Below are 22,500 nucleotides of genomic sequence, written 5' to 3' on the forward strand. Positions count from 1 at the left end.
GAGATGATGATCAGCTCAGACGGCTGATTTAACGTCTCACTCTCTGGCCCTGGATGTGTGAAACTCAGCAAAGGCTAAAAGACAAAACAGCAGGAGCCAATTTACGGCTCTGGGGGGGAAACTTGAGCAGATTCCTAAAACACAGTTTTCACTATTATCACAGTCACCACTTCTGAGCAGTGGGTCGTTTCATGAGTGGGACTGGAGTGACTGATGTCCCCTCCAGAGACAAATTACACATAAAAACAAACATGTTGGCAGTTAAAGTGACTGAATCACGTTTGGAGCCTGGAAAGTGGAAGATTTTTAACGTCTACATCTGTGGCTCTTAACCTTTTCTGAGGAACCGAACCCACCAGATTCATATGAACATTCACTGAACCTTTCTGTAGCGATGAATAAAATATGATTCCCCCCAAATTCAAGACATAGGGTGACAGAACTAGACTCTAGTTGTTTCACCCCATGATCACCAAGTCTTCTTAAAGGTAGAGTCTCTGAGTTCTTCAACATATACTCAGTGTTTTCAGTTGATCTGACTGTCCAGGAACGACCCAAAGTATTTAAAATGTGCCACAGTTTCAACAGGTTGGCCATCGAGAGAAACTGGAACCACTTTAAGTTCTTTAGATCATTTAATTAGCTCTACATTCTTAAGAGACTGAAAAATTAATAATAAATAATAATAAATACTTTGCGGTATTCTGATTTAGTAATGTAATTATATTAGTTGTGTTACCACCCCACGCCACTAGAGGCAGCACCAACCCCGAAAAGACACGACTAAGGAGCAGATTTAGAAGTTCACCGAAAGCTACAGGATTTGGTAAAAACTGAGTTTTGCTGAAGTTAATAAAGACACAAGTTCAAATCCCTGCTGAGAGAGAAACTCCTTCAATCAGGGCTCCTCCGCAGCTCTGATTGGCTCAGCAATGTAACGTGATCCTCTGATTGGCTAAGCAATGAAACGTGATCCTCTGATTGGCTCAGCAATGTAACGTGATCCTCTGATTGGCTAAGCAATGAAACGTGATCCTCTGATTGGCTAAGCAATGTAACGTGATCCTCTGATTGGCTAAGCAATGTAACGTGATCCTCTGATTGGCTCAGCAATGTAACGTGATCCTCTGATTGGCTCAGCAATGTAACGTGATCCTCTGATTGGCTCAGCAATGTAACGTGATCCTCTGATTGGCTAAGCAATGAAACGTGATCCTCTGATTGGCTAAGCAATGTAACGTGATCCTCTGATTGGCTAAGCAATGAAACGTGATCCTCTGATTGGCTAAGCAATGTAACGTGATCCTCTGATTGGCTAAGCAATGTAACGTGATCCTCTGCAGCAAGTGATGGCAAAGCGAGGCGTCATCACCACTTTACACAAGTTAATGTGTCTTCACCTCCTGCAGAGGCTCCACTGAACCCCTGGGGTTCAACCGAACCCAGGTTAAGAACCACTGATCCAGAACCAGTTTATGGTTTCATGGCTGCATCACTAATTTCTGCTTACAAAATTAAAACTTTAATTAATTGATTTATTATTAGCTAATTCCAATTAGAAACAGAAAATAATTCTGTGAAATAAAACAATATACGTGTCTTTTATTGAAATAATACAGTATGATTTTGCAGAAAATGGATTTATAAATAATTTTAGATCCTAAATATAAAAAATTATTTGATGCCTTTTTTAACATCAGACTTTATCTGAGAAACATTTCATATGTAAAAAGTAAAAATACTGAAGGCTGCTTATTAACACATATGTATATATTTTATATAAAATAAAAAATTATTTGATTAAAATGTTATTTAAAATTTTTAGTAAAATATTCTATTTACAAATTTTAGTGAAATTTTCCCACCAGGTCATTTTAATATAATGTAATATAATATAAAATGAAAATTATATATATTATATATAACTTATTATATATATTAATACATAATGTCAGAAACAACCGTTCAAAAATAAACTGAAATAAACTCAAAATATGATTTTAATGATGAGAAGATGAAGGACGACTTTGATCTCCCTGAACTCTGTCACACACACACACGCACGCACGCACGCACGCACGCACGCACGCACACACACACACACACACACACACACACACACACACACACACACACACACACACACACACACACACACACACACACACACACACACACACTCGCTGCGCTGATGAATCATGTGCGACAATCTGTCCTGGTCTCAGTCGTCACCAGGCTGCCAGGTCCGTTTGGGTCCGGCTGCTGAACCAGAACTGTCAACAACAACAGCATCTAACAGCCTGAACAGACAGAGACGACGCTGCGGATTCCTACGACACACAAACGTGACGTCAGAACTCATCACGGCGACGCGGAGCAGATTGTTCAGCTCGATGTTCCTGCTGTGGAAACGGCTCAGACTTTTATCCTCTCATCTTCTTATGAAGAACGTTTTAAATTGCTCTGCAGTAAAATCAGGCCTCTCATGATATTTGGCTGAGTTTTGGTGAAGCACAAGTTTCCCCGGTTCATCAGAACCAGGAGGAGAACCGGGTTGTTCATCTGATCCGGCTCACAGCTGCTTCACTCTTTAAAAATGTCGGAAGCTCGGCCCTCCACCCGAAGCAGGGAGTCCATTTATCTCAGGATCCCAATCCTGATCCAATTAAAGCAAACGCTGACAGCAGCCGTCCACAGTCAGCTGCTGTCAGCTGTCTGCATGCAGCTGCAAGCAGACGGCTGCTGCATGCAGCATGCAGCTGACTGTGGACGGCTGCTGCATGCAGCTGCTGTCCGCATGCAGCGGCAGCAGCTGTCCGCAGTCAGCAGCCGTCTGCATGCAGGCTGCTGCACAAGTTTCCCCTGCTGCAGTCAGGCTGCTGCAGTCAGCAGCCTGACTGCGGACAGCTGCTGCCGCTGCAGTCAGCAGTCAGGCTGCAGTCAGCTGCTGTCCGCATGCAGCGGCAGCAGCTGTCCGCAGTCAGCAGCCGTCTGCATGCAGGCTGCTGCACAAGTTTCCCCTGCTGCAGTCAGGCTGCTGCAGTCAGCAGCCTGACTGCGGACAGCTGCTGCCGCTGCAGTCAGCAGTCAGGCTGCAGTCAGCAGCTGTCCGCATGCAGACGGCTGCTGCCTGCAGCCTCAACTTACTGAGGCTCGATGTGGAGAGAAACACAGAATTATAAAGATTTGGAGGTAAGAAAGCAAAGCTGATGTTTTTATTTAAAAAGCATTAAACCCAAATTATTATAAACCAGATTAATTTTTGTTTATTAATAATTAACGTTTAATTAAACTGATCTAAATAGGAAAGAGGCAGATAATAATCTAATAATCTAAATTATTACATTATAAAATCTTAATTACCAAACTGGAGGTTATGAAATTTAATGATATATAAAAAAAACTGGGTTAGTTTATAACTTAAAAACAGAAACAAATGGCAGAAATCAATGTAAAGAGGTCGAGGTGGACCACAGGGCAGCGTCCTCAGCCCCCAGTTTAGTTATTATTCATTTAAGATTTGAAAGCTGCAGCTTATTGTAGTTTATTTCTTAAACTGCAGAAAGAACATGACTGGTTTGCTGCAAAATAGCAAAATGATGTCAGCTAAACTGAAGGTTTAATAGTTAAAATGGGAGAATGTAACTAAGGTGAAGTGTAACTAAACACCATGAACGCTTAGCCCCGCCCACAAAAAACCCCCACAAAAGGGGCGGAGCCAAGAGAGGAGGGCGTGGCCGGTCGTGTGGCTGAGGGGAGGAGCTTAAGAGCAACAGCGCTGTTAGCTGGTGACTTTTTCATAAAACCAAACATGGCAACAAATGGGAAAAAAGCAACTAGCAACAAATCTAACCAGTTCTTTTAAAAATCTAACAAAACTGAGAACAAAATGACAAACAAGCCTGTTTAGGCTGTTTGAGCCTGAAAAATCCAGTTGGTTTCAGGTTTAGTCGCTCGATAGCATGCATCCAAATTAAAATGCAGAATAAAAGCGTAAACCAAGTTTGATCTAAGCTGCTGTCTGTGGTTTTTCACATAAACACGAATCAAACGCATAAAGTGTGAGAAAGTTGAGGTCCTGCAGCTCCAACAGGTGATTTATGGCGACTTAAATCATCACCTTCCTTCTGGCTGCATCTCCAAATCCGTCCTGAAACGTGACGCGTGTTAATGAAACGTCTCTACGGCAGGTTAATGGAGCCTTAAATTAAAAGCTAAACTGGTTTAGTACCAGATCTGCCTCCAGTTTGTTTCCACATTTCAACCAAATCACCTTAAAACAGATTTAATATCTCAGACGTGTTCAGACCCTGAACACATTTTATCATCACAACAGTGGTTTTGTGTTTACCCCCCTTTACTCTGACAACCTTAAATAAAACCCAGCCCAGAGGAAGCTGAAGCTGGACGACCAGCCTGTTTAAATGTCCTAGTCAAAGTCCAGGCTGCTGTATTTTCTTAACTGTTGATGTTTTATTTTCCAAATTTCCTGTAATTTTAACACAAAAACACGGCAGAGCAGCTGGTTTTTATGGGAAACTGCCGTTTTATGTTTGTTTGAACCCAAATGCCCGATGCAGCGATTACACCTCAAATCTATAATCTATAATCTATAATCCTCCCAGAGAGAAACATCAGATGGATCTGAACGTGTCTCAGATCCGATTTTTGCTTCCAAATGTCCAGAGGAAAAGCTGGAATGTTGTCATTATGGTGAATATGTGATGCTTTTTACAGTTTCATGAGCTCAGCTTGTTTCCCTGGAGCCTGTTCAGCCTGGCGACTGACGTAAAAATAGAGCCGTGAGCGAGGAGGAGGAGGAGGAGGAGGAGGAGGAGGAGGAGGAGGAGGAGGAAGAAGAGGAAGGTGGCAGCGGAGCGGGACGTACAGGTGTTCTGGAAGGTGTGGACCTGCATGTCGAGCAGAGGAAACAACTGCCTGAAGCTGTACATCACCGACGTCTTCTTCTTCTGGTAGATCTTCGTTACCTGAGGAGGAGGAAGAGGAGGAAGAGGAGGAAAGATAAAGCAACAGGATGGAGAGAATAAATAAAGGAGGAACTGCTTTCGTTTGTCTGTCTTCTTCATTTCTGAGGGAAATGTTTGAGAAAATCCTTCCAGAAGGAACAAAAACTATTCACAGCCCGGTGCAACCCGGAAATCCTTCCCCTCTCTCTGGTTCCCGCTGCTTACCATGAGCAGGTCGTTGAACAGGAAGACCTCCCTCTGATGGACGCCGCTCCTCTGGGCCCGGTTTGGATCGGGAACCTCGAACAGCTGGCAGCAGCAGACCAGCCTGCGGTGCGGCAGCGACAGGACCTGCAGCACACAGGAAGCGCTCAGCCGGGCTCGGAGCGCAGCTTCCTGTCCGGCCGGCAGCTTCTTACCGGTTTCTTGCCGATCACCATGCGCTCCACCGCCTGGACCTGCGACACGTGGTCGTCGTTGGTCCTCAGCTCCCACTTCTGGATGCGGCCGTAGATGGCCACCAGCAGGTCCCGGGGGATGTCCTGCCCGTTGTCCACGCCTGCAGGACCGGACAGAAACATCACGACTTTACAGGTTTCATCTTCACTGATATTCACTCATTCATTCCTGCATGAATGAAAACATCTGAGGGAGGGAGGGAGGGAGGGAGGGGGGGGAGGAAGGAAGGAAGGAGGGAGGGAGGGAAGGAAGGAAGGAAGGAAGGAAGGAAGGAAGGAAGGAAGGAAGGAAGGAGGAGGGAGGGAGGGAGGGAGGGGGGGAAGGAAGGAAGGAGGGAGGGAAGGAAGGAAGGAAGGAAGGAAGGAAGGAAGGAAGGAAGGAAGGAAGGAAGGAAGGAAGGAAGGAAGGAAGGAAGGATGGATCCATCAGAACCAGCTGCTCGGCTGGTGAGTTTCTTCCATATAAAGATGATCTTTATATGGCTGAGCAGACAGAAGCTCCTCCGCTCCCTGGTTCTGGTTCTGGTCCTGGTTCTGGTCCTGGTCATGGTTCTGGTCCTGGTCCTGGTTCTGGTCCTGGTCCTGGTCCTGGTTCTGGTTCTGGTCCTGGTCATGGTTCTGGTCCTGGTTCTGGTCCTGGTCATGGTTCTGGTCCTGGTCCTGGTTCTGGTCCTGGTCCTGGTTCTGGTCCTGGTTCTGGTTCTGGTCCTGGTCCTGGTTCTGGTCCTGGTCATGGTTCTGGTCCTGGTTCTGGTCCTGGTCATGGTTCTGGTTCTGGTCCTGGTCATGGTTCTGGTCCTGGTCCTGGTTCTGGTCCTGGTCATGGTTCTGGTCGTGGTCCTGTTTCTGGTTCTGGTTCTGGTCCTGGTCCTGGTCCTGGTTCTGGTCCTGGTCATGGTTCTGGTCCTGGTTCTGGTCCTGGTCATGGTTCCGGTTCTGGTCCTGGTTCTGGTCCTGGTTCTGGTCATGGTCATGGTTCTGGTCCTGGTCATGGTTCTGGTTCTGGTTCTGGTCCTGGTCCTGGTTCTGGTCATGGTCCTGGTCCTGGTTCTGGTCCTGGTTCTGGTCATGGTTCTGGTCCTGGTCATGGTTCTGGTTCTGGTCCTGGTTCTGGTCCTGGTTCTGGTCATGGTCATGGTTCTGGTCCTGGTCATGGTTCTGGTTCTGGTTCTGGTTCTGGTCCTGGTCCTGGTTCTGGTCCTGGTCCTGGTCCTGGTTCTGGTCCTGGTTCTGGTCATGGTTCTGGTCCTGGTCATGGTTCTGGCTCTGGTTCTGGTTCTGGTTCTGGTCCTGGTCCTGGTAATGCTTCTGGTCCTGGTCCTGGTCCTGGTCATGGTTCTGGTCCTGGTCATGGTTCTGGCTCTGGTTCTGGTTCTGGTTCTGGTCCTGGTTCTGGTTCTGGTCCTGGTCATGGTCCTGGTTCTGGTCCTGGTCCTGGTCATGGTCCTGTTTCTGGTCCTGGTCCTAGTTCTGGTCATGGTTCTGGTCCTGGTCATGGTCATGGTCCTGGTCCTGGTCCTGGTCATGGTCCTGGTTCTGGTCCTGGCTCTGGTCCTGGTTCTGGTTCTGGTCCTGGTCCTGGTTCTGGTTCTGGTCCTGGTCCTGGTCCTGGTTCTGGTCCTGGTCCTGGTTCTGGTTCTGGTTCTGGTCCTGGTCATGGTTCTGGTTCTGGTTCTGGTTCTGGTCCTGGTTCTGGTTCTGGTCCTGGTCATGGTCATGGTCCTGGTCCTGGTCCTGGTTCTGGTCCTGGTTCTGGTCCTGGTCATGGTTCTGGTCCTGGTCCTGGTTCTGGTCCTGGTCATGGTTCTGGTCGTGGTCCTGGTTCTGGTTCTGGTTCTGGTCCTGGTCCTGGTTCTGGTCCTGGTCATGGTTCTGGTCCTGGTTCTGGTCATGGTTCTGGTTCTGGTCCTGGTCCTGGTTCTGGTCATGGTTCTGGTCCTGGTCATGGTTCTGGCTCTGGTTCTGGTTCTGGTCCTGGTTCTGGTCCTGGTCCTGGTCCTGGTTCTGGTCATGGTCATGGTTCTGGTCCTGGTCATGGTTCTGGTTCTGGTTCTGGTCCTGGTCCTGGTCATGGTTCTGGTCCTGGTCCTGGTCCTGGTTCTGGTCCTGGTTCTGGTCATGGTTCTGGTCCTGGTCCTGGTCCTGGTTCTGGTTCTGGTTCTGGTTCTGGTTCTGGTCCTGGTCCTGGTAATGCTTCTGGTCCTGGTCCTGGTCATGGTCCTGGTCATGGTTCTGGCTCTGGTTCTGGTTCTGGTTCTGGTCCTGGTTCTGGTTCTGGTCCTGGTCCTGGTAATGCTTCTGGTCCTGGTCCTGGTCCTGGTCATGGTCCTGGTTCTGGTCCTGGTCATGGTCCTGTTTCTGGTCCTGGTTCTGGTCCTGGTCCTAGTTCTGGTCCTGGTTCTGGTCCTGGTCCTGGTCCTGGTTCTGGTCCTGGTTCTGGTTCTGGTTCTGGTCCTGGTCCTGGTCCTGGTTCTGGTCCTGGTCCTGGTCCTGGTTCTGGTTCTGGTTCTGGTCCTGGTCATGGTTCTGGTCATGGTTCTGGTCCTGGTCCTAGTTCTGGTCCTGGTCCTGGTCCTGGTTCTGGTTCTGGTCCTGGTCATGGTTCTGGTCCTGGTTCTGGTCCTGGTCATGGTTCTGGTCCTGGTCCTGGTTCTGGTCCTGGTCCTGGTTCTGGTCCTGGTCCTGGTTCTGGTCCTGGTCCTGGTCCTGGTTCTGGTTCTGGTCCTGGTCATGGTTCTGGTCCTGGTCCTGGTTCTGGTCCTGGTCATGGTTCTGGTCCTGTTTCTGGTTCTGGTCCTGGTCCTGGTTCTGGTCCTGGTCATGGTTCTGGTCCTGGTTCTGGTCCTGGTCATGGTTCTGGTTCTGGTCCTGGTCATGGTTCTGGTCCTGGTCCTGGTTCTGGTCCTGGTCATGGTTCTGGTCGTGGTCCTGTTTCTGGTTCTGGTTCTGGTCCTGGTCCTGGTCCTGGTTCTGGTCCTGGTCATGGTTCTGGTCCTGGTTCTGGTCCTGGTCATGGTTCCGGTTCTGGTCCTGGTTCTGGTCCTGGTTCTGGTCATGGTCATGGTTCTGGTCCTGGTCATGGTTCTGGTTCTGGTTCTGGTCCTGGTCCTGGTTCTGGTCATGGTCCTGGTCCTGGTTCTGGTCCTGGTTCTGGTCATGGTTCTGGTCCTGGTCATGGTTCCGGTTCTGGTCCTGGTTCTGGTCCTGGTTCTGGTCATGGTCATGGTTCTGGTCCTGGTCATGGTTCTGGTTCTGGTTCTGGTTCTGGTCCTGGTCCTGGTTCTGGTCCTGGTCCTGGTCCTGGTTCTGGTCCTGGTTCTGGTCATGGTTCTGGTCCTGGTCATGGTTCTGGCTCTGGTTCTGGTTCTGGTTCTGGTCCTGGTCCTGGTAATGCTTCTGGTCCTGGTCCTGGTCCTGGTCATGGTTCTGGTCCTGGTCATGGTTCTGGCTCTGGTTCTGGTTCTGGTTCTGGTCCTGGTTCTGGTTCTGGTCCTGGTCATGGTCCTGGTTCTGGTCCTGGTCCTGGTCATGGTCCTGTTTCTGGTCCTGGTCCTGGTTCTGGTCATGGTTCTGGTCCTGGTCATGGTCATGGTCCTGGTCCTGGTCCTGGTCATGGTCCTGGTTCTGGTCCTGGCTCTGGTCCTAGTTCTGGTTCTGGTCCTGGTCCTGGTTCTGGTTCTGGTCCTGGTCCTGGTCCTGGTTCTGGTCCTGGTCCTGGTTCTGGTTCTGGTTCTGGTCCTGGTCCTGGTTCTGGTTCTGGTTCTGGTTCTGGTCCTGGTTCTGGTTCTGGTCCTGGTCCTGGTCATGGTCCTGGTCCTGGTCCTGGTTCTGGTCCTGGTTCTGGTCCTGGTCATGGTTCTGGTCCTGGTCCTGGTCCTGGTTCTGGTCCTGGTCATGGTTCTGGTCGTGGTCCTGGTTCTGGTTCTGGTTCTGGTCCTGGTCCTGGTTCTGGTCCTGGTCATGGTTCTGGTCCTGGTTCTGGTCATGGTTCCGGTTCTGGTCCTGGTCCTGGTTCTGGTCATGGTTCTGGTCCTGGTCATGGTTCTGGCTCTGGTTCTGGTTCTGGTCCTGGTTCTGGTCCTGGTCCTGGTCCTGGTTCTGGTCATGGTCATGGTTCTGGTCCTGGTCATGGTTCTGGTTCTGGTTCTGGTCCTGGTCCTGGTCATGGTTCTGGTCCTGGTCCTGGTCCTGGTTCTGGTCCTGGTTCTGGTCATGGTTCTGGTCCTGGTCCTGGTCCTGGTCATGGTTCTGGCTCTGGTTCTGGTTCTGGTTCTGGTTCTGGTCCTGGTCCTGGTAATGCTTCTGGTCCTGGTCCTGGTCATGGTCCTGGTCATGGTTCTGGTTCTGGTTCTGGTTCTGGTTCTGGTCCTGGTTCTGGTTCTGGTCCTGGTAATGCTTCTGGTCCTGGTCCTGGTCCTGGTCATGGTCCTGGTTCTGGTCCTGGTCATGGTCCTGTTTCTGGTCCTGGTTCTGGTCCTGGTCCTAGTTCTGGTCATGGTTCTGGTCCTGGTCATGGTCATGGTCCTGGTCCTGGTTCTGGTCCTGGCTCTGGTCCTGGTCCTGGTTCTGGTTCTGGTCCTGGTCCTGGTTCTGGTCCTGGTTCTGGTTCTGGTTCTGGTCCTGGTCCTGGTCCTGGTTCTGGTCCTGGTCCTGGTCCTGGTTCTGGTTCTGGTTCTGGTCCTGGTCATGGTTCTGGTTCTGGTCATGGTTCTGGTCCTGGTTCTGGTCCTGGTCCTGGTTCTGGTCCTGGCTCTGGTCCTGGTCCTAGTTCTGGTTCTGGTCCTGGTCCTGGTTCTGGTCCTGGTTCTGGTTCTGGTTCTGGTCCTGGTTCTGGTCCTGGTCCTGGTTCTGGTTCTGGTCCTGGTCCTGGTTCTGGTCCTGGTTCTGGTTCTGGTCCTGGTTCTGGTCCTGGTCCTGGTTCTGGTCCTGGTCCTGGTCCTGGTCCTGGTCCTGGTCCTGGTCCTGGTCCTGGTCCTGGTCCTGGTTCTGGTCCTGGTCCTGGTCCTGGTCCTGGTCCTGGTCCTGGTTCTGGTTCTGGTCCTGGTCCTGTCTCTGGTTCTGGTCATGGTCATGGTTCTGGTCCTGGTCCTGGTTCTGGTTCTGGTTCTGGTCCTGGTCCTGGTTCTGGTTCTGGTTCTGGTCCTGGTCCTGGTTCTGGTTCTGGTTCTGGTCCTGGTCCTGGTTCTGGTTCTGGTCCTGGTTCTGGTCCTGGTTCTGGTCCTGGTCCTGGTTCTGGTCCTGGTCCTGGTTCTGGTCCTGGTCTTGGTCCTGGTTCTGGTCATGGTTCTGGTCCTGGTTCTGGTCCTGGTTCTGGTCCTGGTCCTGGTCCTGGTCCTGGTTCTGGTTCTGGTCCTGGTCTTGGTCCTGGTTCTGGTCCTGGTTCTGGTTCTGGTCCTGGTCTTGGTCCTGGTCCTGGTCATGGTTCTGGCTCTGGTTCTGGTTCTGGTCCTGGTCCTGGTTCTGGTTCTGGTTCTGGTCCTGGTCCTGTCTCTGGTTCTGGTCATGGTCATGGTTCTGGTCCTGGTCCTGGTCCTGGTTCTGGTTCTGGTTCTGGTCCTGGTCCTGGTTCTGGTTCTGGTTCTGGTCCTGGTTCTGGTCCTGGTCCTGGTCATGGTCCTGGTCCTGGTTCTGGTCCTGGTCATGGTCCTGGTTCTGGTCCTGGTCATGGTTCTGGTCCTGGTCCTGGTTCTGGTCCTGGTCATGGTTCTGGTTCTGGTTCTGGTTCTGGTCCTGGTCCTGTCTCTGGTTCTGGTCCTGGTCCTGGTTCTGGTCCTGGTTCTGGTCCTGGTCCTGGTCCTGGTCCTGGTTCTGGTCCTGGTCCTGGTCCTGGTTCTGGTTCTGGTCCTGGTCCTGGTCCTGGTCCTGGTTCTGGTCCTGGTCCTGGTTCTGGTCCTGGTCCTGGTTCTGGTTCTGGTCCTGGTCCTGTCTCTGGTTCTGGTCATGGTTCTGGTTCTGGTCCTGGTTCTGGTCCTGGTCCTGGTCCTGGTTCTGGTCCTGGTCCTGGTTCTGGTCCTGGTCCTGGTTCTGGTTCTGGTTCTGGTCCTGGTTCTGGTCCTGGTCCTGGTTCTGGTCCTGGTCCTGGTTCTGGTCCTGGTCCTGGTCCTGGTCCTGGTTCTGGTCCTGGTCCTGGTCCTGGTTCTGGTTCTGGTCCTGGTCCTGGTCCTGGTCCTGGTTCTGGTCCTGGTCCTGGTTCTGGTCCTGGTCCTGGTCCTGGTTCTGGTCCTGGTTCTGGTTCTGGTCCTGGTCCTGGTCCTGGTTCTGGTTCTGGTTCTGGTCCTGGTCCTGGTCCTGGTTCTGGTTCTGGTCCTGGTCCTGGTTCTGGTTCTGGTCCTGGTTCTGGTCCTGGTTCTGGTCCTGGTCCTGGTTCTGGTCCTGGTCCTGGTCCTGGTTCTGGTCCTGGTCCTGGTCCTGGTTCTGGTCCTGGTCTTGGTCCTGGTTCTGGTCTTGGTTCTGGTCCTGGTCCTGGTTCTGGTTCTGGTCCTGGTCCTGGTCCTGGTTCTGGTCCTGGTCCTGGTTCTGGTTCTGGTCCTGGTCTTGGTCCTGGTTCTGGTCCTGGTCCTGGTTCTGGTTCTGGTCCTGGTCTTGGTCCTGGTCCTGGTCATGGTTCTGGCTCTGGTTCTGGTTCTGGTCCTGGTCCTGGTTCTGGTTCTGGTCCTGGTCCTGTCTCTGGTTCTGGTCATGGTCATGGTCCTGGTCCTGGTCCTGGTCCTGGTTCTGGTTCTGGTCCTGGTTCTGGTCCTGGTCCTGGTTCTGGTTCTGGTTCTGGTCCTGGTCCTGGTCCTGGTTCTGGTTCTGGTCCTGGTCATGGTTCTGGTCCTGGTCCTGGTCATGGTTCTGGTCATGGTCCTGGTCCTGGTCCTGGTTCTGGTTCTGGTCCTGGTCCTGGTTCTGGTTCTGGTCCTGGTCCTGTCTCTGGTTCTGGTCATGGTCATGGTTCTGGTTCTGGTTCTGGTCCTGGTCCTGGTCATGGTCCTGGTCCTGGTCCTGGTCCTGGTTCTGGTTCTGGTTCTGGTTCTGGTCCTGGTCCTGTCTCTGGTTCTGGTCCTGGTCATGGTCCTGGTCCTGGTCCTGGTCATGGTTCTGGTCATGGTCCTGGTCCTGGTCCTGGTTCTGGTTCTGGTCCTGGTCCTGGTTCTGGTTCTGGTTCTGGTCCTGGTCCTGTCTCTGGTTCTGGTCATGGTCATGGTTCTGGTTCTGGTTCTGGTTCTGGTCCTGGTCCTGGTCATGGTCCTGGTCCTGGTCCTGGTTCTGGTTCTGGTTCTGGTCCTGGTCCTGTCTCTGGTTCTGGTCCTGGTCATGGTCCTGGTCATGGTCCTGGTCCTGGTCCTGGTCCTGGTCCTGGTTCTGGTTCTGGCTGTGATGGAGGACGGCGGCAGCCTGCAGCTCTCCTGCTCCAGCTGCCGGGTTTTCCACTCACCCCTCAGGTTCTTGATGAAGTCCTCCAGCTTCATCTTCCTCTCTGGCTTCACGTTGGGGCTGTACATGTCCGTGTTGAGGAGGATGATGGCAAAGGCCAGGATGAAGATGGTGTCTGGGTTCTGGAACTGCCGGATCAGCACCGGGTTGCAGACGCAGTACCTCTGACTGCAGAGGGAAACAAAGAGCTGGAACAAACTGAAGCTCCGAAACGCTGATGGACTGGAGCTCCCAGATACCTGAAGGCCTCCACCAGCCGCTCCACCCGCTGAGCTTCGCCCTGAACCTTGATCTGCGCCTGGAACTTCCTCAGCGCTTCGTCCAGATCCATCCCAGAGAAGTCCATCTCATCCAGGACGCAGCTGCACAGAGGAGCACAGGAACTAAACCTCGGCAAACAGTTTGAGTCTGCAAAATAAATTAGCACCCAGCGCTGGACACCGATAACCAAACAGTTAGCTATGCTAATCCAAAACAACAGTTCTGCTAACATTCGGTCCGCTAACCCTAAAGCTTTAATCATAAACATTTAACAGCCAAATCATCGCTAAAGCAGCAGTCAGAGACAGCAATGCTAAAGTGCTTATCATCAACATTAGTTCAGCTAGTGCTTTAAAATCATAACCAGTTTGTCAATTCAGAACAAATGTTGTATCAAGGCAAAAAATATCATTTTAGTCCAATCAGACGTACATCCCAACTGGTCCCAGTCATCAAACACAAAGTGAGCTCAGTTCAGTTTTCAAATGAGTTTAAAATGTTTCCAAATAAGTTCAGCAGATTGGATCAGGTCCCTCACATGCAGTTCCACTACGGCTAAAGCGCTAATCACAAACATTTAACATGCTAATGCTAAAGCGCTAATCACAAACATTTAATCTGCTAATGCTAAAGCGCTAATCACAAACATTTAATCTGGTAATGCTAAAGCGCTAATCACAAACATTTAATCTGCTCATGCTAAAGCGCTAATCACAAACATTTAATCTGCTACTGCTAAAGCGCTAATCACAAACATTTAATCTGCTAATGCTAAAGCGCTAATCACAAACATTTAATCTGCTACTGCTAAAGCGCTAATCACAAACATTTAATCTGCTAATGCTAAAGCGCTAATCACAAACATTAAATCTGCTAGTGCGAAAGCGCTAATCACAAACATTTAATATGCTAATGCTAAAGCGCTAATCACAAACATTCGATCTGCTAATGCTAAAGTGCTAATCACAAACATTTAATTTGCTAATGCTGAAGCGCTAATCACAAACATTTAATCTGCTAATCCTACAGCGCTAATCACAAACATTTAATCTGCTAATGCTAAAGCGCTAATCACAAACATTTAATCCGCTAATGCTAAAACGCTAATCACAAACATTTAATCTGCTAATGCTAAAGTGCTAATAACAAACATTTAATCCGCTAATGCTAAAGCGCTAATAACATTTAATCTGCTAATGCTAAAGCGCTAATAACAAACATTTAATCCGCTAATGCTAAAGTGCTAATCACAAACATTTAATCCGCTAATGCTAAAGCGCTAATAACAAACATTTAATCTGATAATGCTAAAGCGCTAATCACAAACATTTAACATGCTAATGCTAAAGCGCTAATCACATATATTTAATCTGCTCATGCTAAAGCGCTAATCACAAACATTTAATCTGCTAATGCTAAAGCCCTAATCACAAACACTTAATCCGCTAATGCTAAAGCGCTAATCACAAACATTTAATCTGCTAATGCTAAAGCGCTATTCACAAACATTTAATCTGCTAATGCTAAAGCGCTAATCATAAACATTTAATCTGCTAATGCTAAAGCGCTAATCACAAACATTTAATCTGCTAATGCTAAAGTGCTAATAACAAACATTTAATCCGCTAATGCTAAAGCGCTAATAACAAACATTTAATCTGCTAATGCTAAAGCGCTAATAACATTTAATCTGCTAATGCTAAAGCGCTAATAACAAACATTTAATCCGCTAATGCTAAAGTGCTAATCACAAACATTTAATCCGCTAATGCTAAAGCGCTAATAACAAACATTTAATCTGATAATGCTAAAGCGCTAATCACAAACATTTAACATGCTAATGCTAAAGCGCTAATCACATATATTTAATCTGCTCATGCTAAAGCGCTAATCACAAACATTTAATCTGCTAATGCTAAAGCCCTAATCACAAACACTTAATCCGCTAATGCTAAAGCGCTAATCACAAACATTTAATCTGCTAATGCTAAAGCGCTATTCACAAACATTTAATCTGCTAATGCTAAAGCGCTAATCATAAACATTTAATCTGCTAATGCTAAAGCGCTAATCACAAACATTTAATCTGCTAATGCTAAAGCCCTAATCACATATATTTAATCTGCTCATGCTAAAGCGCTAATAACAAACATTTAATCTGCTAATGCTAAAGCCCTAATCACAAACATTTAATCCGCTAATGCTAAAGCGCTAATCACAAACATTTAATCCGCTAATGCTAAAGCGCTAATCAGAAACATTTAATCTGCTAATGCTAAAGCCCTAATCACAAACATTTAATCTGCTAATGCTAAAGCGCTAATAACAAACATTTAATCCGCTAATGCTAAAGCGCTATGCCATCTAAGAACGCAGAAATGGAATGTTGCACTGACTCGAGGACGTCTTTGTTGAACTGCTGCCGGCTGCCCAGGAACTCTCCGATCATCTGCCTGCTCAGTCCTTTCCGCTCCAGGATGAACCTGGCGATGCCCACCGGAGTGTCCGACACGAAGCCCTTCTCGATCAGGTACTGGATCCCCTTCTCAGGCTTCCTGTGGACCAGCAGAAACATAACTTTCATGTTTCTTCTTATGCAGCTGACGTACTATTGCATATCTGTGTTTTATCGGTGTAGGAGGACATGTTGCCATGGGAACGAAACAGTCCAGCATCACCTTACCATGCATGATGGCCAGGCAGCATCAACGATCTGATCACCTGGTAAGATTTTTTTACATCAAAACATTTTACCAAATGCCAAAACATCCCTTTCCAAGCCAGCTGCTGACCTCATGAATGACAGGCTGGTGACTAGCATAGCCACTGGGCTGCCTTCTTCCTCTGATGTTTAATAAGCATATGCTGGATGTTGGCCGTGGAGAGGCTAACAACTAGCATATGCATATTAACTCTTTTCTTTAAAGAAAACTTTATGCAGAGAAAAATGGTTGACATACACTAACTGTAAGTGACACAACGATGCTAACACCAACCTATTTGTGCTAAAAGTTAGCAGACAAAGCAGGTAATCCAGTGGGTGACCACCTAGCAGGCTAGTTGTTAGCCTATGCTAGGCTAAAGCCAGCATGTCTATGCTAATGTAGAGGGAGTAGGGAATTGATGGGGTCCCCAGCCGATCACTGCCGGCCGAGCTATCAGATCAGTAGCCGATCGGATCAGATCGGTATGAATTTAGCCTCCGGCAGCAAGTAAGTAGCCACCATTGGGTGTGCAATAGCCTTACTTTTGGCACTAATGCTGCGCCATACAAATCAGATGTTCTGATCTTGGACCCACTTGTTGAAGAGGTTGAGGCCGATGCGGTACTGCCGCCGCTGCACCACGTCGTTGTTGAAGGCGGGGGAGTCCCAGTTGTGGCGGCTCTCCCTCTGGTAGGTCTGCTTCCCCAGCGTGGCTCCGCCCATCGGCTCCCGCAGGCTGTCCCTGGACGACGAGCCGGAGCTGCAGTTGTTGACGGTGGTGTCGTCGTTGGAGTTGGTGGTGGTGGAGTTGACGCTCTCGTTGTCTCCGTCTGAGCAGAGCAGGTGGTGGTGGTGGAGGTGGAGGTGTGGGTGGTGGGCGAGGTGCTGCTGCCCCTCCAGGTTCTGCAGCACCGAGGAAGAGGAGGACGACATCGGCGAGGGCGTGAGAGGCGGCGGCAGCGGGGACAAAGGCGTGAGAGGCGGAACCGGGGAGGGCAGCGGAGACGCAGGGGGCTCTGGGTACGAGTGTGGGAGGTGGTGGTGCTGGTGGTGCAGGTGGTGGTAGTGGTGCTGGGCGAAGTGGTGCGGATGCTGCATGTAGGGGCCGCCGGCGTGGTGCATGACGTGCTGGCTGTACTGCGGGTGGTGGTGGAGGATGGTGGGAAGGTGGGGGATGGCTGAGTGGTGGGGAGGGTGGGGGTGTTGGAGCGGGTGGGGTGGCAGCGTCCGGGCCGACGGCATCGGCAGGGGGACGTTAGCGGGGCTGCGCGTCTGTCCCTGCGCCATGGCGACCGAGCGGCCGTTCGGCTTGTGTTTGATGGTTCCTTGTGGAGATTCGGCTTCGCTGCTTCCTGCTCCGAGATCGTCCTCTCCACTTTCACCTTCACCTCCTCCCCCGTCCCTCTCTCCTCCTCGCTCCCCTCCGGAGGACTCCTGTTCGTACACCAAACGTCCGATAGACCCTCGCTCCGATCTGAAGACACAAATCAACTGGAATGTAAATCACGTTTCATAGATCCTGTCCAAACCTGCCAATGAAGGGATGAAGAGCTACGCAGAGCAGGAAGCTTTATGGATCCACTTCCTCCATCAAGGCGTGGTGCTCAGGAACAACCTGGCTTAGATGGATCATTAACAGGCTCCTGCTGCAGTCGTTTGAATGAGACGTTACATGTGTATGATGCTGCAGACACATGTAACGTGAAGGTGTGTGAACCCTGAGGACGTCACGTCTCCTAAACCGGTACGTGAACGTGACCAACAGAAGAGCAGAACTTCTCCCGGTTGACTCAGCGGATCCTCAACAGACTAGCTTAGCAGAAACAGTTGTTCCCATTAAAGGGACGGTTCAGCTTGTGTTTGCTGTCTGCGTGCAGTAATCGGGCGGCCATGTTGGATCCGGTCTTCCCCTCAGGGCTGAAGGCCGATGTGGGCTCAGCGAACCTCACATCACCTGAGCTGAACATAGACAGGACTTCAGCTAAAGCTAAACCAAACATGGCATGTAGTGGAAGCTAAAGTGCTGCAACAATTTATTTAGCGGGAGCTAATGCTAACTGGCTATAACCGGGTTCAAAGGGTGATTAGTTTCCATCAGGTCCATTTGGATGTTTTTCCTCTTAATGGATTAAATCTTCATTTGAAAGTTTCTGGTTGTTTTTTGTTGACTAAAATGATTTTAAAACATTTATAATCTGTGAGGTTAATGCTTTTTTACAGCTTTATCTCTAGTGACGTGTCTGAGTGCTGACCTGTCGCTCATGTCCACTGAACTGTCGCTGGGTGGTTCGATGGTGAGGACAGGAAGGTGTCCTCCTCCTCCTCCTGCTCCTCCTCCTCCTCCTCTTCCTCGGTACTCTCCTCGGCACTCTGTGCAGGGGGTGCTGCTCCTCCGGCTGGCGCTGCTGCCGCCCTCCGTCTCCCTGCTGTCCTCCCTGCCCCCTCCGCCGCCGCCGCCCCAGTAGTCCGTGTCGGAGCTGGAGGCGGGACGGGACAGCGGCGAGGACGGGAGGCAGCCGTCGTCCATGTAGAGCGTGACGTCGCTGAAGGAGGTGGCGGTGCTGTCCTCGTGCATGGCCACGCCGCCCCGGCCTCCCTCCGCCCGGCCGGCCGCGCGACGCGACGCCGTGTTCGTGTTGCGCCATCCGCACTGCCTGTATTCTACCTCCTCTTCCTCGTCCTCGTCCTCCTCCTCTTCCTCCTCCTCCTCGTCCTCGTCTCCCTCCTCCTCGTCCTCGTCCTCCTCTCCTTCTCCGCCGACATCTTGCGAGTCTTCGCGGCCGGACTGGCAGGTGAGCGAGTCGTCCATGGAGTCGGCCAGAGATTTCACCTGCGGAGGACGAGGAAAAACGTTTAGACGACTGGAATCCGTCCAGACGGGATTTAGACCATCAGCAGAACATCTGATCAGATTCATTTATCAAAGTGACCTTGAACAGGTTAGGACTATGAGCTAAGAAAACATGTTCATTACAGTTTATGTACAAAATGATTCATAAAGACATTTCAGTTTGGTCAGTTCTGCCGTTCAGAATCAGCTGTTTTCCATCTTCTGTCACTTTAGATCCAGATGAGCTGCTGCTGCTCCTCCCAATTCAATACGGCTGCAAACAGATGCAGAATTACACTACCACAACTCTTTGAAAAGCACAAGTCGAGCCTCCTGCACAACCAACAAAAATGCAGTAAGTGGTTTCTGGATGACAAGTCTTGAACAAAACAGTTGTCTTTTCTAGCAGCCATTGTACAGCAGAGACGGCGGTAAAACCAAACGTCCCGGTGCGTCCCGGTGCGTCCCGGTGCGTCCCGGTGCTCGGCTCAGGTTGCTAGGTAACGGCGCAGTGTCTGTCCAATGGGACTTTCTGGAACAGCTCACTTACTGCCAATAACCATCTGGGTGTTATTTTAAGGGCTTAGGTTGTTTTTAGAAACAGTTGAGACCAAAATGAAAGTACAAAGACACGTAAAATGTTAAATTAGCATAATAGGTCCCCTTTAAATTAAAGAATAAACACCAGCTGAACATGTTTCTGGCAGCAGAAAGCTGCAGATTAGTTAGACCTGGTTTGACAAATAGTCTAAAAATAACCACATACGGTGCATTTTGATGCGTTTCTGTGGATAAATCAACACAATCTGACAGATTTAGAGGGAAAATGTTGACGAGTCGAGATTTGACTCCTGCCAAACAAATCAAGGTGCGTTGAAAGGACTCAACTCTTCTCTGTTATTTTTGACCAGCATTTGTAATTTCAGTCTGTTTCCCCTCTGACGGTCCGGTCGACCCGGTTCTACTGGAACCAGAACATCTGCTCCCCCTCCAGCTGCTCTGAGTCGAACCAACCTGTTCCCCTCCTGGCCTGTGGGGGCGCTGCACCAAGAACCACTGAAGGAAACGACACAGAAACCTCTGAAGACACTGAGGTCAGAGGTCAAATGGCATTCACACCTCACCAACAGGACCGTTGATTTGAGGCAGACGGCCTGGAGTTGGATTAAAGTCGGACTGCAGCCTTAATCCCACATTAAACAGGTTTCCAGGATTTCCTTCTTACGTCTCCGGATTATTGCCGAAATGAGAAACATCCAGTCCAGGAGTGAAAAACTGGTCGAGGCGTTTCTTCCTTCAAGACTGCAGAAGTTCTTTCCACAAAATGCGGTTAATTAAATGACGAGCTCTATTAGTAATCACCCCAAGCAATCATCAATCATTTATAGAAGACAACACAGAGGTCCACATTTTTAGGCCACTCTTCAAAATGCCATTTCCGTAAGGCTGGAGTGCTTTGACCTTCAAAGTTCTGGAACATCTCCAGCAGAACAGCTGCTGGTCCAAACTGGTCCAAACAAAAACCTCTGGACCAAAACCAACATGCATCTCAACCCCACATGCAGCTGGATGGTGTAAGAAAGGCTCCATGAAAACAAAAGGTTTAGGAGAACCTGAATCTGAAGGTTACGTCTTTTTGCAGATGACACCTGGTTGTCATCTGCAAAAAGGTGGAAGTAGAAAACAAGAGTGGTTGCCTGTTTGGAGAAAGAGTCGTCCACGTCTCCAGCGTCCTCTGAACCCTGCTGGCCCGGCGACCCCTGACCCTGTGGCTGCCGCTCATCAAACGAATACTGCGCTCAGAGGAAACAGTCGTCACCAACACAGATCAGAACCGGATCAAGTGTTGGCCGGTCCCGTCTGAACGCGCTCCTACCTGCAGCCTCATGTTGGACAGGATGATGCGGCGGGTCATCCTGCTCTCCGACGCCGAGCTGCGGAGCCTCTCGAACTTCTTGTTCATGCGGTACCGCCTGAACGCCGCCTGGATCGTCCTGGCCGCCCGCCGGGACACAAACTGGCCCCCGTACTTCCTCTCCAACATCTCCACCTACCAGATGGACCAATCAGGAAAGATGGGGCAAAACGCTCTCCGTTCTCAGGGAATCCGATGGCGGAGCGGTACCTTCTTGTCCTGGAGGTCTGTAGAGAGCTCATAGCTGTCAGATAGCGCCTTGCAGCGTTTGCTCTCCTCCTCCTCTTGCTTGCGGAGCGCCAGGCTGGCCGGCTGATGTCTGCTGCGCTGAGCCCAGGCGAGGCTGGCGGGGCTGGGGGGGCAAACGGGGGAGCTGCCCTGGAGGCAGACGGAGAGAAGAGCTGCTGTCCGCACTAACAACCAGCATCATCTGATCCTTTAACTGTGTTTTTTACTTTGCAATACGCTGTCCTACTGTGTTTGGTTTTATAAATGAATAAATAAATTATCTCTTTAATATTCTCTAGTTAAGATCCTTCTAACTAAACCGTGGCTTCAGGTGCAGACAGTAATTTATAAAGTGAAGATGAGTCAAGGACCTGATCTAATCTTAATCCTGATCTAATATAAACCTGATCTAATATAAACCTGATCTTAAACCTGATCTAATATAAACCTGATCTAATATAAACCTGATCTAATCTTAAACCTGATCTAATATAAACCTGATTTAATCATAAACCTGATCTAATCATAAACCTGATTTAATATAAACCTGATTTAATCTTAAACCTGATCTAATCTTAAACCTGATTTAATCTTAAACCTGATCTTAAACCTGATCTAATCTTAATCCTGATCTAATCTTAAACCTGATCATAAACCTGATCTAATCTTAAACCTGATCATAAACCTGATCTAATCTTAAACTTGATCATAAACCTGATCTAATCTTAATCCTGATCTAATCATAAACCTGATCTAATCTTAAACCTGATTTAATCTTAAACCTGATCTAATCTTAAACCTGATTTAATCATAAACCTGATCTAATCTTAATCCTGATCTAATCTTAAAGCTGATCTAATCTTAAACCTGATCTAATCCTGATCTAATCTTAATCCTGATCTAATCTTAATCCTGATCTAATCTTAAACCTGATTTAATCTTAAACCTGATCTTAAACCTGATCTAATCTTAATCCTGATCTAATCTTAAACCTGATCATAAACCTGATCTAATCTTAAACCTGATCTTAAACCTGATCTAATATAAACCTGATCTTAAACCTGATCTAATCTTAAACCTGATCTAATCATAAACCTGATCTAATCTTAAACCTGATCTAATCATAAACCTGATCTAATCTTAAACCTGATCTAATATAAACCTGATCTTAAACCTGATCTAATCTTAAACCTGATCTTAAACCTGATCTTAATCCTGGTCTAATATAAACATTATTTTCACTAATGTTCGACACCAGATGCTAAAGTTATAACTTCACTATGACGTCATCATTTACATTCTCGATAATCTCCTTCGATGCTGTAATAGTGATTCTGATTCTACTGTCTGTGTTTTAGTTTCAGTTTGAAATTAAGTTTCTGGGGAAAAATGAGTTTATTAAATTAGCGTTAGTCCAGCCTGGTTTCTAACTACAGACACAATCAGTGTGGGAAGCTAACAGCACACCATACCCACTGAAAACATGGTGGTGGCAGCATCATGCTGGGGGAAGCGGGTCAGAACTGATGGGAAGATGCAGCTAAATGCAACCTGGTGCTGGAGCATCGCATCAAATTCACTCAGCTTCGCATTTTTAGACAAAATGTGGGTGGGGTGTGAATACTTTTGAACCCGAACTTATTTTATTTAACGGGAGAACCTGAACTCTGTGGGTCGGTACCTGAGTCTGCGAGTGAGAGGCTCCCAGGGGCCCGGTGCC

At 49.2% G+C, this 22,500-nt stretch overlaps 1 protein-coding gene across 4 annotated transcripts in view; it reads right to left on the reverse strand.

The window, feature by feature from the left end:
- The window catches only part of LOC103468114 (IQ motif and SEC7 domain-containing protein 1-like), a 138,429-nt gene that overhangs the window by 14,146 nt on the left and 101,783 nt on the right, over window positions 1-22,500 (reverse strand). For all 4 annotated transcript variants that reach the window (XM_081609404.1, XM_081609405.1, XM_081609406.1 and 1 more), the window contains 12 exons: window positions 22,462-22,500; window positions 20,763-20,930; window positions 20,514-20,687; window positions 20,335-20,430; window positions 18,060-18,637; window positions 16,403-17,281; window positions 15,499-15,657; window positions 13,081-13,203; window positions 12,843-13,009; window positions 5,387-5,526; window positions 5,193-5,318; window positions 4,889-4,988 (listed from right to left, as the gene is read on the reverse strand). The exon at window positions 22,462-22,500 is cut by the window's right edge and continues 130 nt beyond it. In XM_081609404.1, coding sequence (XP_081465530.1) covers window positions 4,889-4,988; window positions 5,193-5,318; window positions 5,387-5,526; window positions 12,843-13,009; window positions 13,081-13,203; window positions 15,499-15,657; window positions 16,403-17,281; window positions 18,060-18,637; window positions 20,335-20,430; window positions 20,514-20,687; window positions 20,763-20,930; window positions 22,462-22,500 — 2,749 coding nt within the window. The remainder of the gene's footprint in view (window positions 1-4,888; window positions 4,989-5,192; window positions 5,319-5,386; window positions 5,527-12,842; window positions 13,010-13,080; window positions 13,204-15,498; window positions 15,658-16,402; window positions 17,282-18,059; window positions 18,638-20,334; window positions 20,431-20,513; window positions 20,688-20,762; window positions 20,931-22,461) is intronic.

Source organism: Poecilia reticulata, chromosome 7 (genome assembly GCF_904066995.2).
Source record: "Poecilia reticulata chromosome 7, P_reticulata-male-v2, whole genome shotgun sequence".
In the NCBI taxonomy this organism is placed as follows: domain Eukaryota; kingdom Metazoa; phylum Chordata; class Actinopteri; order Cyprinodontiformes; family Poeciliidae; genus Poecilia; species Poecilia reticulata.